This window comes from Mixophyes fleayi, assembly GCF_038048845.1.
Source record: "Mixophyes fleayi isolate aMixFle1 chromosome 2 unlocalized genomic scaffold, aMixFle1.hap1 SUPER_2_unloc_2, whole genome shotgun sequence".
Lineage (NCBI taxonomy): Eukaryota > Metazoa > Chordata > Amphibia > Anura > Limnodynastidae > Mixophyes > Mixophyes fleayi.
The window spans coordinates 70,702-90,610 of NW_027445879.1; the positions used below are offsets into that span (position 1 = coordinate 70,702).

Consider the following 19,909-nt stretch of genomic DNA (forward strand, 5'->3'; position numbering starts at 1 on the left):
GGGCCCCAAAAGCCCAGGTGCCTAATAGAGAACTTGAAGCCCCCACCCTCCTCTTTCCAAGGAGTCCTTCCTCGCTTCTCTACGGCCTTGCACTGCAGAGTTATGCCCAACTGAATGATGTTTCCCCATCCACCCTTTTCAGGCCTACCTTTCTGGAAGCAGGGGTGGGAGGGCTGAAACCTCGATTTCTCCGATTCTGGAGGGGCTATTGATTAGCTTTCAATGTCCCCTGAAAGCTGAGATTATCTGCTAAAGGTTAAGGCCAAAGCCAGAGTCTGGGATACTCTTGGACCCATAACAGCAAGAAAATGCCTCTAGCATGTGCAGTTTTGTCGGTAAGGCCTTAGGACGTAATAGGACAATATGAATGTCGATATCTCTTGCTCTCCTGGGTCTATTACAATTCCAGTGGTACCCTGAAAGAACTGAGACTCTCCTTTAAATTATGACCCCTCTATAAAGCCTGGAGGACTAAGGGGGCCTGAGATATGAGATGATGAATATAGGGTATCCAGGTATAAGCCTCCTGGGGCTTTATGCCGCCTGTGATTGATAATATTCAAGGGGTGTTTCTCCGCTTACAAATGGGTCAGTGATGCCGAATTTAAACCGCATACACTTCAGAGTCCCCCCTGTTCAACTGTACCAGTCTCATAATTGTGGGTCCCCAGGAAGGGCATTGCATTGAGCCAAGGGCGCTAGCACCTTGCAATAGCTGTCATAAAACCTTCAACAAATTAAAGTGAGTCTGGCCCTTCCAAGGGCCCCAAAGGCCCAGGTGCCTAATAGAGAACTTGAAGCCCCCACCCTCTTCTTTCCAAGGAGTCCTTCCTCACTTCTCTACGGCCTTGCACTGCAGAGTTATGCCCAACTGAATGATGTTCCCCCATCCACCCTTTTCAGGCCTACCTTTCTGGAAGCAGGGGTGGGGGGCTGAAACCTCGATTTCTCCGATTCTGGAGGGGCTATTGATTAGCTTTCAATGTTCCCTGAAAGATGGGATTGTCTGCTAAAGTTTAAGGCCAAAGCCAGAGTCTGGGATACTCTTGGACCCATAACAGCAAGAAAATGCCTCTAGCATGTGCAGTTTTGTCGGTAAGGCCTTAAGACGTAATAGGACGATATGAATGTCGATATCTCTTGCTCTCCTGGGTCTATTACAATTCCAGTGGTACCCTGAAAGAGCTGAGACTCTCCTTTAAATTATGACCCCTCTATAAAGCCTGGAGGACTAAGGGGGCCTGAGATATGAGATGATGAATATAGGGTATCCAGGTATAAGCCTCCTGGGGCTTTATGCCGCCTGTGATTGATAATATTCAAGGGGTGTTTCTCCGCTTACAAATGGGTCAGTGATGCCGAATTTAAACCGCATACACTTCAGAGTCCCCCCTGTTCAACTGTACCAGTCTCATAATTGTGGGTCCCCAGGAAGGGCATTGCATTGAGCCAAGGGCGCTAGCACCTTGCAATAGCTGTCATAAAACCTTCAACAAATTAAAGTGAGTCTGGCCCTTCCAAGGGCCCCAAAGGCCCAGGTGCCTAATAGAGAACTTGAAGCCCCCACCCTCCTCTTTCCAAGGAGTCCTTCCTCACTTCTCTACGGCCTTGCACTGCAGAGTTATGCCCAACTGAATGATGTTCCCCCATCCACCCTTTTCAGGCCTACCTTTCTGGAAGCAGGGGTGGGGGGCTGAAACCTCGATTTCTCCGATTCTGGAGGGGCTATTGATTAGCTTTCAATGTTCCCTGAAAGATGGGATTGTCTGCTAAAGTTTAAGGCCAAAGCCAGAGTCTGGGATACTCTTGGACCCATAAGAGCAAGAAAATGCCTCTAGCATGTGCAGTTTTGTCGGTAAGGCCCCGGCCTGCGGGGACCATGCCTGCTGGTTCCCCGGGGTCTGGGAGGTCCCTGGGTGCTTTTCCAGAGTTTGGCCCCTGGGGGCCACAGGCTCCGGGGGTCCCCCGGCCTGCGGGGACCATGCCTGCTGGTTCCCCGGGGTCTGGGAGGTACCTGGGCACGTTTACCTAGTAACCCGGGTCCGGCCCCGGCGTCCCGATCCGTTCTCATCGGGGCTTCCGCCCTGGATGCCCCCGTCCGGCGCGGTGCTCGCGGGGGCTGCGAGGCGACGGCTCGGGAAGTCCCTGGGCGCTTTTCCAGAGTTTGGCCCCCGGGAGCCGCAGGCTCCGGGGGTCCCCCGGCCTGCGGGGACCATGCCTGCTGGTTCCCCGGGGTCTGGGAGGTCCCTGGGTGCTTTTCCAGAGTTTGGCCCCTGGGGGCCACAGGCTCCGGGGGTCCCCCGGCCTGCGGGGACCATGCCTGCTGGTTCCCCGGGGTCTGGGAGGTACCTGGGCACGTTTACCTAGTAACCCGGGTCCGGCCCCGGCGTCCCGATCCGTTCTCATCGGGGCTTCCGCCCTGGATGCCCCCGTCCGGCGCGGTGCTCGCGGGGGCTGCGAGGCGACGGCTCGGGAAGTCCCTGGGCGCTTTTCCAGAGTTTGGCCCCCGGGAGCCGCAGGCTCCGGGGGTCCCCCGGCCTGCGGGGACCATGCCTGCTGGTTCCCCGGGGTCTGGGAGGTCCCTGGGTGCTTTTCCAGAGTTTGGCCCCTGGGGGCCACAGGCTCCGGGGGTCCCCCGGCCTGCGGGGACCATGCCTGCTGGTTCCCCGGGGTCTGGGAGGTACCTGGGCACGTTTACCTAGTTTGGCCCAAGTCCCAACCGACAGCTTGGCCGCGACAGCTTGGCCTGGGCCGAAAACCGACAGCTTGGCCCGGACAGCTTGGCCTGGGCTGCGGACCGACAGCTTTGCCTGGAGGGGGAACCGACAGCTTGGCCTGGAGGGGGGAACCGACAGCTTGGCCTGGAGGGGGGAACCGACAGCTTGGCCGGGACAGCTTGGCCGTGAGTGAGGAAAAAAGTACAACATATCTAAAACACCATGCCAAGCTGTCGGTAAAGGACATACAAAGATATGAATTCATACAAAGATATGAATTCATACAATGATATGCATTCTTTTACATCCTGTTGCAATAGGATTTTATGTATAAAAAACATATCTAAAACACCATGCCAAGCTGTCGGTAAAGGACATACAAAGATATGAATTCATACAAAGATATGAATTCTTACAAATATATGAATTCATACAAAGATATGAATTCATACAATGATATGAATTCTTTTACATCCTGTTGCAATAGGATTTTATGTATAAAAAACATATCTAAAACACCATGCCAAGCTGTCGGTAAAGGACATACAAAGATATGAATTCATACAAAGATATGAATTCTTACAAATATATGAATTCATACAAAGATATGAATTCATACAATGATATGCATTCTTTTACATCCTGTTGCAATAGGATTTTATGTATAAAAAACATATCTAAAACACCATGCCAAGCTGTCGGTAAAGGACATACAAAGATATGAATTCATACAAAGATATGAATTCTTACAAATATATGAATTCATACAAAGATATGAATTCATACAATGATATGCATTCTTTTACATCCTGTTGCAATAGGATTTTATGTATAAAAAACATATCTAAAACACCATGCCAAGCTGTCGGTAAAGGACATACAAAGATATGAATTCATACAAAGATATGAATTCTTACAAATATATGAATTCATACAAAGATATGAATTCATACAATGATATAAATTCTTTTACATCCTGTTGCAATAGGATTTTATGTATAAAAAACATATCTAAAACACCATGCCAAGCTGTCGGTAAAGGACATACAATGATATGAATTCATACAAAGATATGAATTCTTACAAATATATGAATTCATACAAAGTTATGAATTCATACAATGATATAAATTCTTTTACATCCTGTTGCAATAGGATTTTATGTATAAAAAACATATCTAAAACACCATGCCAAGCTGTCGGTAAAGGACATACAAATATATGAATTCATACAAAGATATGAATTCATACAATGATATGCATTCTTTTACATCCTGTTGCAATAGGATTTTATGTATAAAAAACATATCTAAAACACCATGCCAAGCTGTCGGTAAAGGACATACAAAGATATGAATTCATACAAAGATATGAATTCTTACAAATATATGAATTCATACAAAGATATGAATTCATACAATGATATGCATTCTTTTACATCCTTAGAAATTCGTTCGATATGATTTTATGTCTAAAAAAACATATCTAAAACACCATGCCAAGCTGTCGGTAAAGGACATACAAAGATATGAATTCATACAAAGATATGAATTCTTACAAATATATGAATTCATACAAAGATATGAATTCATACAATGATATGCATTCTTTTACATCCTTAGAAATTCGTTCGATATGATTTTATGTCTAAAAAAACATATCTAAAACACCATGCCAAGCTGTCGGTAAAGGACATACAAAGATATGAATTCATACAAAGATATGAATTCTTACAAATATATGAATTCATACAAAGATATGAATTCTTACAAATATATGAATTCATACAAAGATATGAATTCATACAATGATATGAATTCTTTTACATCCAAAGAAATTCTTTCGATATGATTTTATGTATAAAAATCAAAAATTTACCTATTACATGATCGTGCCATGCTGGCACAGATATCTGTGAAAAGCCAGAGTGATGGAAGGGTGCAGATCCCTATTTTATTATACAAAGTCCTTTACCAACAGCTTGGCAGGGTGCTTTAGAAACTCACCCACCTGGACACTCATACCTGGTCCAGGCCTATGCGGGGACACCCTAACAACTCTCCATGAAGGGGGGTGACAGAATAGCACAGAATAGAACGGTGCAGCTCCCTGTGTAAACTGACAACAATCATCTTGTGTCTCAACACCCCAGGATATTCTGAAACACAAATATGGTTTAGAGAGAATTTTTTTTACAATCGTACATGATTATTTTACCTATTATATTATTCATCAGGGACAGATATGATCTTTTCAGGTATGTTAAACAACTATATCAGCTTTAATAAACGTGATGTTTCTCTGCAATATCTGAAAAGCTGCGGGATATCAAGATTCTTTACTTTAGTTTATGTGCTCAAAGAATAAGTCAGTTCGGGTGAAAATCTCTTTATTTTTTAATACATTATTAACAATAACAGATAATAAAAATGTTAAACATATGCAAACAGAGCAAAATAATCAGAACAAATGGGGCAGCTGGCCAATGTCCACTATTATTATTCAACACTATACTTTAGCTCATGCTTAGCAGGAATGTCTTTTGCAGCTACCAGGAGAACTCCAAATTTCTTAGAGTATGATGTGAAAACATTAAAATTCTTGCGACTTCTCTGCATGAAGTGTAACAGAGGCTCTGTGTGACATGAACATGCTGTGTTGATGCACCATGATTTGCCTTTAGGGTCTTTGTAAAAAAAAAAGGGCCTTAGAGCCCTCTTCAGTTGTTTTCATTATTCTTCCTTCTCTGCCACTCATTTTGTCCCCATGTAAGTCACAGATAACTTCACCCTTCAAGAAAACTCTCCGTGTTGTGACTCTCCTGACTCTGCTTTCTGCATCTGTGGAACATTTTAGTCCTTTCCAATGTTGCAAATGGGTATCGTCTCCAAGGACCTTACAGTCTTTCCAGTGCTTCATCGACTTTGGCTTCCAGGCCTCTACCAGGAGATTGACCTCAGTATCCTTATGTTTCCATTTCTTTTCCTGAATGTACTGGGTCAAGGTGGTAACTGATGGTCTCCTTGCAGGAAAGGCTCCTGTGGAATAATAAAAAAAAACTAAACATTAGTTTGTATTACGTGTTGTAATGGGTTAGACAAGCACACATGTGCAACACCATGTACATTTGTTTGAAGCTAATCACCTACAAATCTGATAATGTCCTGTAGTTATACTTACTGATCACATGCTTTACTCTGATCTTATGCTGCCGGTCTCTCCATTGCTTTCTGCAGTAATGCCAATGTGACGGTGATATGCGTCTGCAGTCACGTGACTTTGGCACACGTCCCTCGAGTGTTACAGGGAACTCTCCCAGCAGCTTCTGGAAGGCGTCTTTCCTCGGTGTCCCTACAGAGGCTTGAAGACCTTCCCTGTTTGGAAACAGAACCGGAGATGTATAGTGAAAATGACGGAAGAAATAGTGAATTATAACAAACGCGATTTAGACACAGGAGATAAAAGGTGCAGCCATGGAGAATGTACTGATGTCAGGAAACAGAAGGGACTCACCTTGAACTGCTTGGTCTGGTCTCCTCTGGGTCACTTCGCTTTCCAATATCTCTCACCAATATTGAGCCATGACATATATTATGCAAAGTATTCTGCCTGTAATGACTGTTTGCAGACAAAATACTGTGTGACAAATAATTGGAGATGAGACACTTCTCAATATCGGAGTACTCAGCTAATGTCCAAGTCTCACAGGCCTGCCGAGCCATCTGACTGGTCACATTTGGCAGCTTATGCCTAAGAAGTGTTAGATAGAAAGATATATTAGTGTTTACAACAAATAAAGGTGTGCAGGCAGTGACATAGGGAGTGCAACACTGACACAGAGTAAATACAAATAATAAACTAATATATATAACTACAAGCTGGACAGTCAGTGAGGCCAATTATCCACTGATTATGTGCCGAGTATGTTACAAGGACTGTACTGGACTGCTCGGTATGTGCTAATGTCACTATGTACAGGGCTGTGTTATGTGTTGGGGCAGATAATGTGCAGGTTTCTGATCAGCAGCTGGTGACAGTATGTTGTATTGTGTATTGTTATATATAGTGCAACTAAACATATGTAGATGTGTAATACCACTTTATACATTGTGTATAATAAGATCATCAATGTAAAGTGTAGGTAGAACATTACTGCTGCCATGAACTGCACTATTAGTACTGTACGAACGTCTATTATCTACCAGACTGCACTTACAGATTATGAAAACGGCGAAGATAGACAGAAACATTGTAAATTTTCAATCCCGATGTCGATATAAAAAACGTTTCCTCGGGTGCATCTTCGTTTATCATGGAAGGTCGAACTTTGGTGTAATAAGTGTCGAACCACTAGGGAAAAATAAAGATCTGTTAATAATCAGTACAGCAAGAATTCTCCATATAGTAACTCAATCTGTAACTTTGATCTAATAACACACCCTTTCTTCTTCTTCTGTGAGGGCGAATGTGGCCACTTGTGTAGCAGTTTTGTGATGCTTCACTCCTACAACAACAAGCTTTTCAGAGGTTCCCTCCGATGTGAAGTTGTGAGGAACCCTCTTGTGCCATTCCTCAACCTAGGAATATGAAGATATAACATCAACATTAAAGACCACTTTTATATTTTAAAGTTTAAGTCATCAACATCCAATAGTACTTACAGTCATATTAGCAACCACTCCAGGTCTTTGCAGATGTTTCAGAATGAGCAAAGCCTCCAGGTAGTAGAGAATGTTGAGCTGATGTTTGACAGTTAGTGTTTTAGCAGTAGAAGCACGATGGATGCAATTCAAAAATTCTGGTTTTGCAACCTCCAGTAGCCGGCGGCAGTCCTCTGGCTGCAAGGAATCTGTCGTCAATGTGTTAAACCTGCAGATCATATAAGAAAAATGTGGATTAAAAATGAAGTAAATTGAAAAGTCACAAATTAGTGTAGCAAGAATACTATAAAGTCAAAACCTAAATGTCATTCATGTTTATTGATCTCACCTTTTGACGACCCTTTCCTTTGATACGCCTTTGCTCAGTTTTTTCCAAATTGCATTCGTTACGTTGAGAAAATGGACGCAGGCTTGAAAGAGCGGTGGATCATTTGCTGCCACATTGGTGGCTGTTGTTTTATAACCAATAAATCTCCTCAAATTTCTTAGATAATTAAATATTGTTTTGTTACAGAGACCCAGTTCTCTTAGTTTATATAGCCTAGGGGACTAAGGGGGCCTGAGATATGAAATGATGAATATAGGGTATCCAGGTATCAGCCTCCTGGGGCTTTATGCCGCCTGTGATTGATAATTTTGAAGGGGTGTTTCTCCGCTTACAAATGGGTCAGTGATGCCAAATTTAAACCGCATACACTTCAGAGTCCCCCCTGTTCAACTGTACCAGTCTCATAATTGTGGGTCCCCAGGAAGGACACTGCATTGAGCCAAGGGCGCTAGCACCTTGCAATAGCTCTCATAAAACCTTCAACAACTTAAAGTGAGTCTGGCCCTTCCAAGGGCCCCAAAGGCCCAGGTGCCTAATAGAGAACTTGAAGCCCCCACCCTCCTCTTTCCAAGGAGTCCTTCCTCGCTTCTCTACGGCCTTGCACTGTAGAGTTATGCCCAACTGAATGATGTTTCCCCATCCACCCTTTTCAGGCCTACCTTTCTGGAAGCAGGGGTGGGAGGGCTGAAACCTCGATTTCTCCGATTCTAGAGGGGCTATTGATTAGCTTTCAATGTCACCTGAAAGCTGAGATTATCTGCTAAAGGTTAAGGCCAAAGCCAGAGTCTGGGATACTCTTGGACCCATAAGAGCAAGAAAATGCCTCTAGCATGTGCAGTTTTGTCGGTAAGGCCTTAGGACGTAATAGGACAATATGAATGTCGATATCTCTTGCTCTCCTGGGTCTATTACAATTCCAGTGGTACCCTGAAAAGCTGAGACTCTCCTTTAAATTATGACCCCTCTATATAGCCTAGGGGACTAAGGGGGCCTGACATATGAGATGATGAATATAGGGTATCCAGGTATAAGCCTCCTGGGGCTTTATGCCGCCTGTGATTGATAATTTTGAAGGGGTGTTTTTCCGCTTACAAATGGGTCAGTGATGCCAAATTTTAACCGCATACACTTCAGAGTCCCCCCTGTTCAACTGTACCAGTCTCATAATTGTGGGTCCCCAGGAAGGGCATTGCATTGAGCCAAGGGCGCTAGCACCTTGCAATAGCTCTCATAAAACCTTCAACAACTTAAAGTGAGTCTGGCCCTTCCAAGGGCCCCAAAGGCCCAGGTGCCTAATAGAGAACTTGAAGCCCCCACCCTCCTCTTTCCAAGGAGTCCTTCCTCGCTTCTCTACGGCCTTGCACTGTAGAGTTATGCCCAACTGAATGATGTTCCCCCATCCACCCTTTTCAGGCCTACCTTTCTGGAAGCAGGGGTGGGGGGCTGAAACCTCGATTTCTCCGATTCTGGAGGGGCTATTGATTAGCTTTCAATGTTCCCTGAAAGATGGGATTGTCTGCTAAAGTTTAAGGCCAAAGCCAGAGTCTGGGATACTCTTGGACCCATAAGAGCAAGAAAATGCCTCTAGCATGTGCAGTTTTGTCGGTAAGGCCTTAAGACGTAATAGGACGATATGAATGTCGATATCTCTTGCTCTCCTGGGTTTATTACAATTCCAGTGCTACCCTGAAAGAGCTGGGACTCTCCTTTAAATTATGACCCCTCTATATAGCCTAGGGGACTAAGGGGGCCTGAGATATGAAATGATGAATATAGGGTATCCAGGTATCAGCCTCCTGGGGCTTTATGCCGCCTGTGATTGATAATTTTGAAGGGGTGTTTCTCCGCTTACAAATGGGTCAGTGATGCCAAATTTAAACCGCATACACTTCAGAGTCCCCCCTGTTCAACTGTACCAGTCTCATAATTGTGGGTCCCCAGGAAGGACACTGCATTGAGCCAAGGGCGCTAGCACCTTGCAATAGCTCTCATAAAACCTTCAACAACTTAAAGTGAGTCTGGCCCTTCCAAGGGCCCAAAAGGCCCAGGTGCCTAATAGAGAACTTGAAGCCCCCACCCTCCTCTTTCCAAGGAGTCCTTCCTCGCTTCTCTACGGCCTTGCACTGCAGAGTTATGCCCAACTGAATGATGTTCCCCCATCCACCCTTTTCAGGCCTACCTTTCTGGAAGCAGGGGTGGGGGGCTGAAACCTCGGTTTCTCCGATTCTGGAGGGGCTATTGATTAGCTTTCAATGTCCCCTGAAAGCTGAGATTATCTGCTAAAGGTTAAGGCCAAAGCCAGAGTCTGGGATACTCTTGGACCCACAAGAGCAAGAAAATGCCTCTAGCATGTGCAGTTTTGTCGGTAAGGCCTTAGGACGTAATAGGACGATATGAATGTCGATATCTCTTGCTCTTCTGGGTCTATTACAATTCCAGTGGTACCCTGAAAAGCTGAGACTCTCCTTTAAATTATGACCCCTCTATATAGCCTAGGGGACTAAGGGGGCCTGACATATGAGATGATGAATATAGGGTTTCCAGGTATAAGCCTCCTGGGGCTTTATGCCGCCTGTGATTGATAATTTTGAAGGGGTGTTTCTCCGCTTACAAATGGGTCAGTGATGCCAAATTTAAACCGCATACACTTCAGAGTCCCCCCTGTTCAACTGTACCAGTCTCATAATTGTGGGTCCCCAGGAAGGACAGTGCATTGAGCCAAGGGCGCTAGCACCTTGCAATAGCTCTCATAAAACCTTCAACAACTTAAAGTGAGTCTGGCCCTTCCAAGGGCCCCAAAGGCCCAGGTGCCTAATAGACAACTTGAAGCCCCCACCCTCCTCTTTCCAAGGAGTCCTTCCTCGCTTATCTACGGCCTTGCACTGCAGAGTTATGCCCAACTGAATGATGTTTCCCCATCCACCCTTTTCAGGCCTACCTTTCTGGAAGCAGGGGTGGGGGGGCTGAAACCTCGATTTCTCCGATTCTGGAGGGGCTATTGATTAGCTTTCAATGTCCCCTGAAAGCTGAGATTGTCTGCTAAAGTTTAAGGCCAAAGCCAGAGTCTGGGATACTCTTGGACCCATAACAGCAAGAAAATGCCTCTAGCATGTGCAGTTGTGTCGGTAAGGCCTTAAGACGTAATAGGACGATATGAATGTCGATATCTCTTGCTCTCCTGATTCTATTACAATTCCAGTGGTACCCTGAAAGAGCTGGGACTCTCCTTTAAATTATGACCCCTCTATAAAGCCTGGAGGACTAAGGGGGCCTGAGATATGAGATGATGAATATAGGGTATCCAGGTATAAGCCTCCTGGGGCTTTATGCCGCCTGTGATTGATAATATTCAAGGGGTGTTTCTCCGCTTACAAATGGGTCAGTGATGCCGAATTTAAACCGCATACACTTCAGAGTCCCCCCTGTTCAACTGTACCAGTCTCATAATTGTGGGTCCCCAGGAAGGGCATTGCATTGAGCCAAGGACGCTAGCACCTTGCAATAGCTGTCATAAAACCTTCAACAAATTAAAGTGAGTCTGGCCCTTCCAAGGGCCCCAAAGGCCCAGGTGCCTAATAGAGAACTTGAAGCCCCCACCCTCCTCTTTCCAAGGAGTCCTTCTTCACTTCTCTACGGCCTTGCACTGCAAAGTTATGCCCAACTGAATGATGTTCCCCCATCCACCCTTTTCAGGCCTACCTTTCTGGAAGCAGGGGTGGGGGGCTGAAACCTCGATTTCTCCGATTCTGGAGGGGCTATTGATTAGCTTTCAATGTTCCCTGAAAGATGAGATTGTCTGCTAAAGTTTAAGGCCAAAGCCAGAGTCTGGGATACTCTTGGACCCATAAGAGCAAGAAAATGCCTCTAGCATGTGCAGTTTTGTCGGTAAGGCCTTAGGACGTAATAGGACAATATGAATGTCGATATCTCTTGCTCTCCTGGGTCTATTACAATTCCAGTGGTACCCTGAAAAGCTGAGACTCTCCTTTAAATTATGACCCCTCTATATAGCCTAGGGGACTAAGGGGGCCTGACATATGAGATGATGAATATAGGGTATCCAGGTATAAGCCTCCTGGAGCTTTATGCCGCCTGTGATTGATAATTTTGAAGGGGTGTTTTTCCGCTTACAAATGGGTCAGTGATGCCGAATTTAAACCGCATACACTTCAGAGTCCCCCCTGTTCAACTGTACCAGTCTCATAATTGTGGGTCCCCAGGAAGGGCATTGCATTGAGCCAAGGGCGCTAGCACCTTGCAATAGCTCTCATAAAACCTTCAACAACTTAAAGTGAGTCTGGCCCTTCCAAGGGCCCCAAAGGCCCAGGTGCCTAATAGAGAACTTGAAGCCCCCACCCTCCTCTTTCCAAGGAGTCCTTCCTCGCTTCTCTACGGCCTTGCACTGTAGAGTTATGCCCAACTGAATGATGTTCCCCCATCCACCCTTTTCAGGCCTACCTTTCTGGAAGCAGGGGTGGGGGGCTGAAACCTCGATTTCTCCGATTCTGGAGGGGCTATTGATTAGCTTTCAATGTCCCCTGAAAGCTGAGATTGTCTGCTAAAGTTTAAGGCCAAAGCCAGAGTCTGGGATACTCTTGGACCCATAACAGCAAGAAAATGCCTCTAGCATGTGCAGTTGTGTCGGTAAGGCCTTAAGACGTAATAGGACGATATGAATGTCGATATCTCTTGCTCTCCTGATTCTATTACAATTCCAGTGGTACCCTGAAAGAGCTGGGACTCTCCTTTAAATTATGACCCCTCTATAAAGCCTGGAGGACTAAGGGGGCCTGACATATGAGATGATGAATATAGGGTATCCAGGTATAAGCCTCCTGGGGCTTTATGCCGCCTGTGATTGATAATTTTGAAGGGGTGTTTTTCCGCTTACAAATGGGTCAGTGATGCCGAATTTAAACCGCATACACTTCAGAGTCCCCCCTGTTCAACTGTACCAGTCTCATAATTGTGGGTCCCCAGGAAGGGCATTGCATTGAGCCAAGGGCGCTAGCACCTTGCAATAGCTCTCATAAAACCTTCAACAACTTAAAGTGAGTCTGGCCCTTCCAAGGGCCCCAAAGGCCCAGGTGCCTAATAGAGAACTTGAAGCCCCCACCCTCCTCTTTCCAAGGAGTCCTTCCTCGCTTCTCTACGGCCTTGCACTGTAGAGTTATGCCCAACTGAATGATGTTCCCCCATCCACCCTTTTCAGGCCTACCTTTCTGGAAGCAGGGGTGGGGGGCTGAAACCTCGATTTCTCCGATTCTGGAGGGGCTATTGATTAGCTTTCAATGTTCCCTGAAAGATGGGATTGTCTGCTAAAGTTTAAGGCCAAAGCCAGAGTCTGGGATACTCTTGGACCCATAAGAGCAAGAAAATGCCTCTAGCATGTGCAGTTTTGTCGGTAAGGCCTTAAGACGTAATAGGACGATATGAATGTCGATATCTCTTGCTCTCCTGGGTTTATTACAATTCCAGTGCTACCCTGAAAGAGCTGGGACTCTCCTTTAAATTATGACCCCTCTATATAGCCTAGGGGACTAAGGGGGCCTGAGATATGAAATGATGAATATAGGGTATCCAGGTATCAGCCTCCTGGGGCTTTATGCCGCCTGTGATTGATAATTTTGAAGGGGTGTTTCTCCGCTTACAAATGGGTCAGTGATGCCAAATTTAAACCGCATACACTTCAGAGTCCCCCCTGTTCAACTGTACCAGTCTCATAATTGTGGGTCCCCAGGAAGGACACTGCATTGAGCCAAGGGCGCTAGCACCTTGCAATAGCTCTCATAAAACCTTCAACAACTTAAAGTGAGTCTGGCCCTTCCAAGGGCCCAAAAGGCCCAGGTGCCTAATAGAGAACTTGAAGCCCCCACCCTCCTCTTTCCAAGGAGTCCTTCCTCGCTTCTCTACGGCCTTGCACTGCAGAGTTATGCCCAACTGAATGATGTTCCCCCATCCACCCTTTTCAGGCCTACCTTTCTGGAAGCAGGGGTGGGGGGCTGAAACCTCGGTTTCTCCGATTCTGGAGGGGCTATTGATTAGCTTTCAATGTCCCCTGAAAGCTGAGATTATCTGCTAAAGGTTAAGGCCAAAGCCAGAGTCTGGGATACTCTTGGACCCACAAGAGCAAGAAAATGCCTCTAGCATGTGCAGTTTTGTCGGTAAGGCCTTAGGACGTAATAGGACGATATGAATGTCGATATCTCTTGCTCTTCTGGGTCTATTACAATTCCAGTGGTACCCTGAAAAGCTGAGACTCTCCTTTAAATTATGACCCCTCTATATAGCCTAGGGGACTAAGGGGGCCTGACATATGAGATGATGAATATAGGGTTTCCAGGTATAAGCCTCCTGGGGCTTTATGCCGCCTGTGATTGATAATTTTGAAGGGGTGTTTCTCCGCTTACAAATGGGTCAGTGATGCCAAATTTAAACCGCATACACTTCAGAGTCCCCCCTGTTCAACTGTACCAGTCTCATAATTGTGGGTCCCCAGGAAGGACAGTGCATTGAGCCAAGGGCGCTAGCACCTTGCAATAGCTCTCATAAAACCTTCAACAACTTAAAGTGAGTCTGGCCCTTCCAAGGGCCCCAAAGGCCCAGGTGCCTAATAGACAACTTGAAGCCCCCACCCTCCTCTTTCCAAGGAGTCCTTCCTCGCTTATCTACGGCCTTGCACTGCAGAGTTATGCCCAACTGAATGATGTTTCCCCATCCACCCTTTTCAGGCCTACCTTTCTGGAAGCAGGGGTGGGGGGGCTGAAACCTCGATTTCTCCGATTCTGGAGGGGCTATTGATTAGCTTTCAATGTCCCCTGAAAGCTGAGATTGTCTGCTAAAGTTTAAGGCCAAAGCCAGAGTCTGGGATACTCTTGGACCCATAACAGCAAGAAAATGCCTCTAGCATGTGCAGTTGTGTCGGTAAGGCCTTAAGACGTAATAGGACGATATGAATGTCGATATCTCTTGCTCTCCTGATTCTATTACAATTCCAGTGGTACCCTGAAAGAGCTGGGACTCTCCTTTAAATTATGACCCCTCTATAAAGCCTGGAGGACTAAGGGGGCCTGAGATATGAGATGATGAATATAGGGTATCCAGGTATAAGCCTCCTGGGGCTTTATGCCGCCTGTGATTGATAATATTCAAGGGGTGTTTCTCCGCTTACAAATGGGTCAGTGATGCCGAATTTAAACCGCATACACTTCAGAGTCCCCCCTGTTCAACTGTACCAGTCTCATAATTGTGGGTCCCCAGGAAGGGCATTGCATTGAGCCAAGGACGCTAGCACCTTGCAATAGCTGTCATAAAACCTTCAACAAATTAAAGTGAGTCTGGCCCTTCCAAGGGCCCCAAAGGCCCAGGTGCCTAATAGAGAACTTGAAGCCCCCACCCTCCTCTTTCCAAGGAGTCCTTCCTCACTTCTCTAAGGCCTTGCACTGCAAAGTTATGCCCAACTGAATGATGTTCCCCCATCCACCCTTTTCAGGCCTACCTTTCTGGAAGCAGGGGTGGGGGGCTGAAACCTCGATTTCTCCGATTCTGGAGGGGCTATTGATTAGCTTTCAATGTTCCCTGAAAGATGAGATTGTCTGCTAAAGTTTAAGGCCAAAGCCAGAGTCTGGGATACTCTTGGACCCATAAGAGCAAGAAAATGCCTCTAGCATGTGCAGTTTTGTCGGTAAGGCCTTAAGACGTAATAGGACGATATGAATGTCGATATCTCTTGCTCTCCTGGGTCTATTACAATTCCAGTGGTACCCTGAAAGAGCTGGGACTCTCCTTTAAATTATGACCCCTCTATATAGCCTAGGGGACTAAGGGGGCCTGAGATATGAAATGATGAATATAGGGTATCCAGGTATCAGCCTCCTGGGGCTTTATGCCGCCTGTGATTGATAATTTTGAAGGGGTGTTTCTCCGCTTACAAATGGGTCAGTGATGCCAAATTTAAACCGCATACACTTCAGAGTCCCCCCTGTTCAACTGTACCAGTCTCATAATTGTGGGTCCCCAGGAAGGACACTGCATTGAGCCAAGGGCGCTAGCACCTTGCAATAGCTCTCATAAAACCTTCAATGAGCCCTGTAGATACTTTGTGTAAATATCCAGACTGTCAGGATAAAGCATAGATCTGATATGCTGAAATAGAATATTGGATGTCAGGACCCAAAATAAATCTTTGCATGAATACCTAAATTAACCTGATGGTCAATTCAGATAAAGGTGTGACCAAATGAGGTCAAGAACATGTAATTGAGTTAGGTAAACCCTTTGTGCAGAGACCAGCTTTAGATATGCAGATCACAGACATCCATTGTATTTGATCATGTATTTCCCTAGCTAATTTACTTCCCTTCAATAGGTAGTATAAACACACACTAACCCCTAGGTGTAAATTAGAGAGCTTGCATTTATTTACAAGGGATAATTCATAACTGCAGGGTAAATAGGTTGTATCAAATGAATCCATTGATAAGCTAGTGTAACAGTAAAAGACGCAGAGTCTATTGCATCTCATGGCTCTGAGCTAGGGATGTAAATCTGTTGGGTGTGAGATGTGCTTTGTGTAAATATGTCTGGAGCCACAAATCTGATGGGAATACCTGAGAGACACCTTTATTAGCCATTTCCTTTCACAACACTCTCGCTGCACATGAATGAGCCCTGTAGATACTTTGTGTAAATATCCAGACAATGTCTGTAGCTGCTCCATTAAGGCAGCAAGAAAATTATATGAGCTGCCACAAAATGCAAAATTCAGATAACAAAGCAAATGCAGGCTTTTTAATGGAATGTTCCCATATCCCTGAATTGGGAACATATATAAAATAAAGTGTCACAATAACCTTGTTTTAGAATCTCCTGTGCTGCATACATACATCATTTACAAGTCAAAATGTCATTCTAGTGTTAATGAGTTAGAAGTGACTCAGGAATCTCTTGTCTTCAAAACTGTAAATTTTTACACCTTTTGCAAATTATCCTGAGGTTGTCTCTGGTTCATTTTGTAAGCTACCACTATAAAGTCCTCTAAAAACTCCATTATGAAAGCATTTGCAGTCAAGAAAGATCTCCTTCCATTTTGCTAAACTAAAATCCTGCCTTTCCTATCATAATGGAGGCCATCCAGAAAAAGTAAGTGGTATTTATCTGTGTATGTTTGAACTCAACTATTTTGAACAATGTTAGCTACCATTTGGGGTTATGGCAAAAAAAAAAAAAAAAAAAAAAAAACACTTCTTTTAACATGTTCACTTTAATGTGTGTATTAATATATATACGTGCAAAAGTGATGCACGATCTTAGCTTCTCACAAAAGTGTAAATACAATATTACATATGTTTTTGTTTATAATTGTTTCCTTTTATATAGAATTACAAACAACTGCCATGTATGCATGTATTAGCATTTCAGTTATTTTTGTTGGCAAAAACACATAGGGATAGTAAACTGAGTTTGAGATGTTGCTTATAGCAACCAGATTCTAGCTCTCATTTATTTAGTACATTCTATTATCCAGTTGTCCAATAAATATATATTTCTATTGCATATAAATGTTGTATTTAAACCAATTTTATTTAGAGATCTGTAAATATATGTAGCTAGCAGCCTGTATTTATTATATACTTTGAAATTTATTATATGTCTTTGAAAAACTAATATTTTGCTTTTTTGGCAGGTCTCACAGAACTCCACTGGTCTGCAAGTTCTGTGAGAAACTAGACACAAATTTATCAGTCCATCTCCAACGAGTGTGCCAGAAGAAGGCAGATCCTTCAAGCATCCCCATTTTGGTAGAGGAAGCTCGTTCCAACATGAGGAAGATGTTGGAAAAGCTCAGCATAGTTAACTATACTGACAACAGATTCAGAACCTTCAGTGCGGCACACATGGAGGAGCTGGTCAGGTTTTTTGAGCAGTCTGGAGTTTACGTTAAAGGAAAACCCTCACCAACCCCAGCACGGTCTGTAAAGATTGTATTGGTTATTTCTAATTACAATCTGTTTCCATAGCTTCACATAACTTCAGGTTTCCATTAAAGCAACAATGTAATAATTAATAGTATTACTATTTATAAGATAACTGATAATATATCTTGCACCTGTCAATGCTACCCCCCCCCCCCACCCATTCTTATAATTTGCAGAATTGTCAGGGCCTTGTATTATCATCATCATCACCATTTATTTATATAACCTGTTCATTTCTTATTTGTTACATAATGTGTCCTTAGGCCTCTGCAAAAACACAACCAAATTAAGGACAGACGTCCATCAGTTAATGTTGATACAGATGGGGAAGATGATGATGAAATTCATAATGAAAATCAAGCAATGTAAGTAAAGTGGATCATACATTTGTTCCTTCGTTTCTCACTCTCTCTATCATTGGGCTTCATTTGTTACCAATATTTGGACGCAATGATAATATAACTTGTTTTGTTTGTCTTTAATTCCAGTGATAACGCACCAAACTGGAGTGTTCCACTAAGGAAGAAGATGTCTGAAGCTGGTTTATACGACAAACACAGCAAGGAGCATCCCATCCTTGAAGGATTCCAAAAGCACTTGACACATACCTTGAATGTACCAAATTGCCAGCAGGAGGTACAAATTTTAGTAGTAATAAACAATTACATTATCTTGTATTTCCTATCATAATCATCAGCCATTTATATGTTGCATAGTCAGTAATGTTCAGTGATGGGTCCTTTATATACAACAGACTCGCGCTCCATGCCTACATATAAACATTACCATTTTTCTCTTAATATCCCGTTCACTGTATACAACATTACTTTCCTATATAGAACCCATAGTATTGGTTGCTGTTATTGGAATGTACTTTATATCAGCTTCATTTTATTTCAGCATGGTATTTAATCTCATTTTTCTCTCTTTTTAATCTTAGGTGGAAAATGTCGCAAGGTACTTGTTCTACATGGACAGCACAAAAGTCTCCTTGGATTTTGTACTGGACATTGAAAAAACAATCCAGTATTTTAATAAGCTTAGAGAAACTGGACTAACGAACCAGACTGCTGCAAACTATCTTAAGAGCTTGAAGAGGTTTGTTCAGTACCAGATCACATCCACCAACCTGGTGCTTCAAAACAAGGACCTGTTTGAAGCCTTTCAATCTTTTATGAATCGGACAAAGGACATCCAAGGGGCCATCAATAAAGCCGTCTCAAAGGAGATCGTGGCAAAAAGGTAACACTCAAGCACGGATTCAGGGGCAGGCACAGTTTTACTTCAGGTATACATAGTTTTGTTCCTCATAGACCTCTCCGACAAGGGTAAAGGAAATTGCTTTTAAATAACTATTCAAAAGATACACATAAGCTCTAGGTAGAAACTGTGCACTGCAACAGTCAGGGTGTCTAGGTACCTACAACAGCTCCTCGGCTGTCCTACATTATTGTACAATTATATTATAACTGCTGCATGTGTAATCATTCTTGTATGTATTATTTACAGGTACGACTTGCTGAGTGATGACATTAAACCCCCAGAGGAGTACCGTAAGCTTCTGGCGGTGGCAAAGCCTGGATTTCTTGAAGCCATTGAGAAAGCTAAAACAGATCAGAAGCTTGAGGAAAAAGAGAAGCTGACAATCCTCTACTATCTGGAGGCTGTGGTCATTCTCAAGCACCTGCAACGACCGGGTGTAGTGCAGAACATGACAGTAAGTAACACCCTAATACCTGACCTCTGTTTCCTCCAGGTAAACTGTAGATAAGTTAAATGACTTTATCATCTGCAGGTGACTGAGTGGCTGCAAAGGAAACGCCATCAGCGCAATCTTGGAGATGAAGTGGTAAACACTACTGTTGTTGGTGTGAAGAACCATAAGACATCCACGCAGCAAGTTGCTACTTTTGTACTTCAGCAGGATGAGGAAATGGTGCGTATCAAATATTTGTATTTTTCTAATGTACCTCTTCTAGTATATTCTAAGCCACAAGGAATATCCCTTGTCCAACACTCCTCCATATGTACACAACTGTAAACTAGCTAATCTGTGCAGTGTCTTTAGACGTTACAATTTCTAAAAAGTCTTAAAAAAAACACAACTTGTTTGGCATATATATATATATATATATATATATATGATATAGTGTTATATAGAAATATATGTATAATATACATATTTTCCCAGGGGTATGAGATAGCTCTGTATTTTGTATCAAATTT

At 43.8% G+C, this 19,909-nt stretch overlaps 1 protein-coding gene across 1 annotated transcript; it reads right to left on the reverse strand.

The window, feature by feature from the left end:
• Window positions 1-5,110: 5,110 nt before the first annotated feature.
• On the reverse strand, window positions 5,111-7,158 carry LOC142109522 (uncharacterized). Its single transcript, XM_075193701.1, has 4 exons — window positions 6,934-7,158; window positions 6,231-6,467; window positions 5,898-6,091; window positions 5,111-5,755 (listed from the first exon to the last, which is right to left on the reverse strand). The coding sequence occupies exons 1-4, from the start codon at window positions 7,029-7,031 to the stop codon at window positions 5,397-5,399; spliced, it is 888 nt and encodes a 295-aa protein (XP_075049802.1). The 5' UTR covers window positions 7,032-7,158; the 3' UTR covers window positions 5,111-5,396.
• Window positions 7,159-19,909: the final 12,751 nt, after the last annotated feature.

Bases quoted from the DNA above. Each gene is read 5' to 3' on its own strand.
- LOC142109522 (XM_075193701.1), bottom strand. From the start codon at position 7,031: ATGATAAACGAAGATGCACCCGAGGAAACGTTTTTTATATCGACATCG. The intron at 6,468-6,933 runs GTAAGTGCAGTC...AACACTTCTTAG, and splicing joins CTTCGCCGTTTTCATAATCT to GCATAAGCTGCCAAATGTGA. The intron at 5,756-5,897 runs GTAAGTATAACT...ATTATTCCACAG, and splicing joins CAGAGTAAAGCATGTGATCA to GAGCCTTTCCTGCAAGGAGA.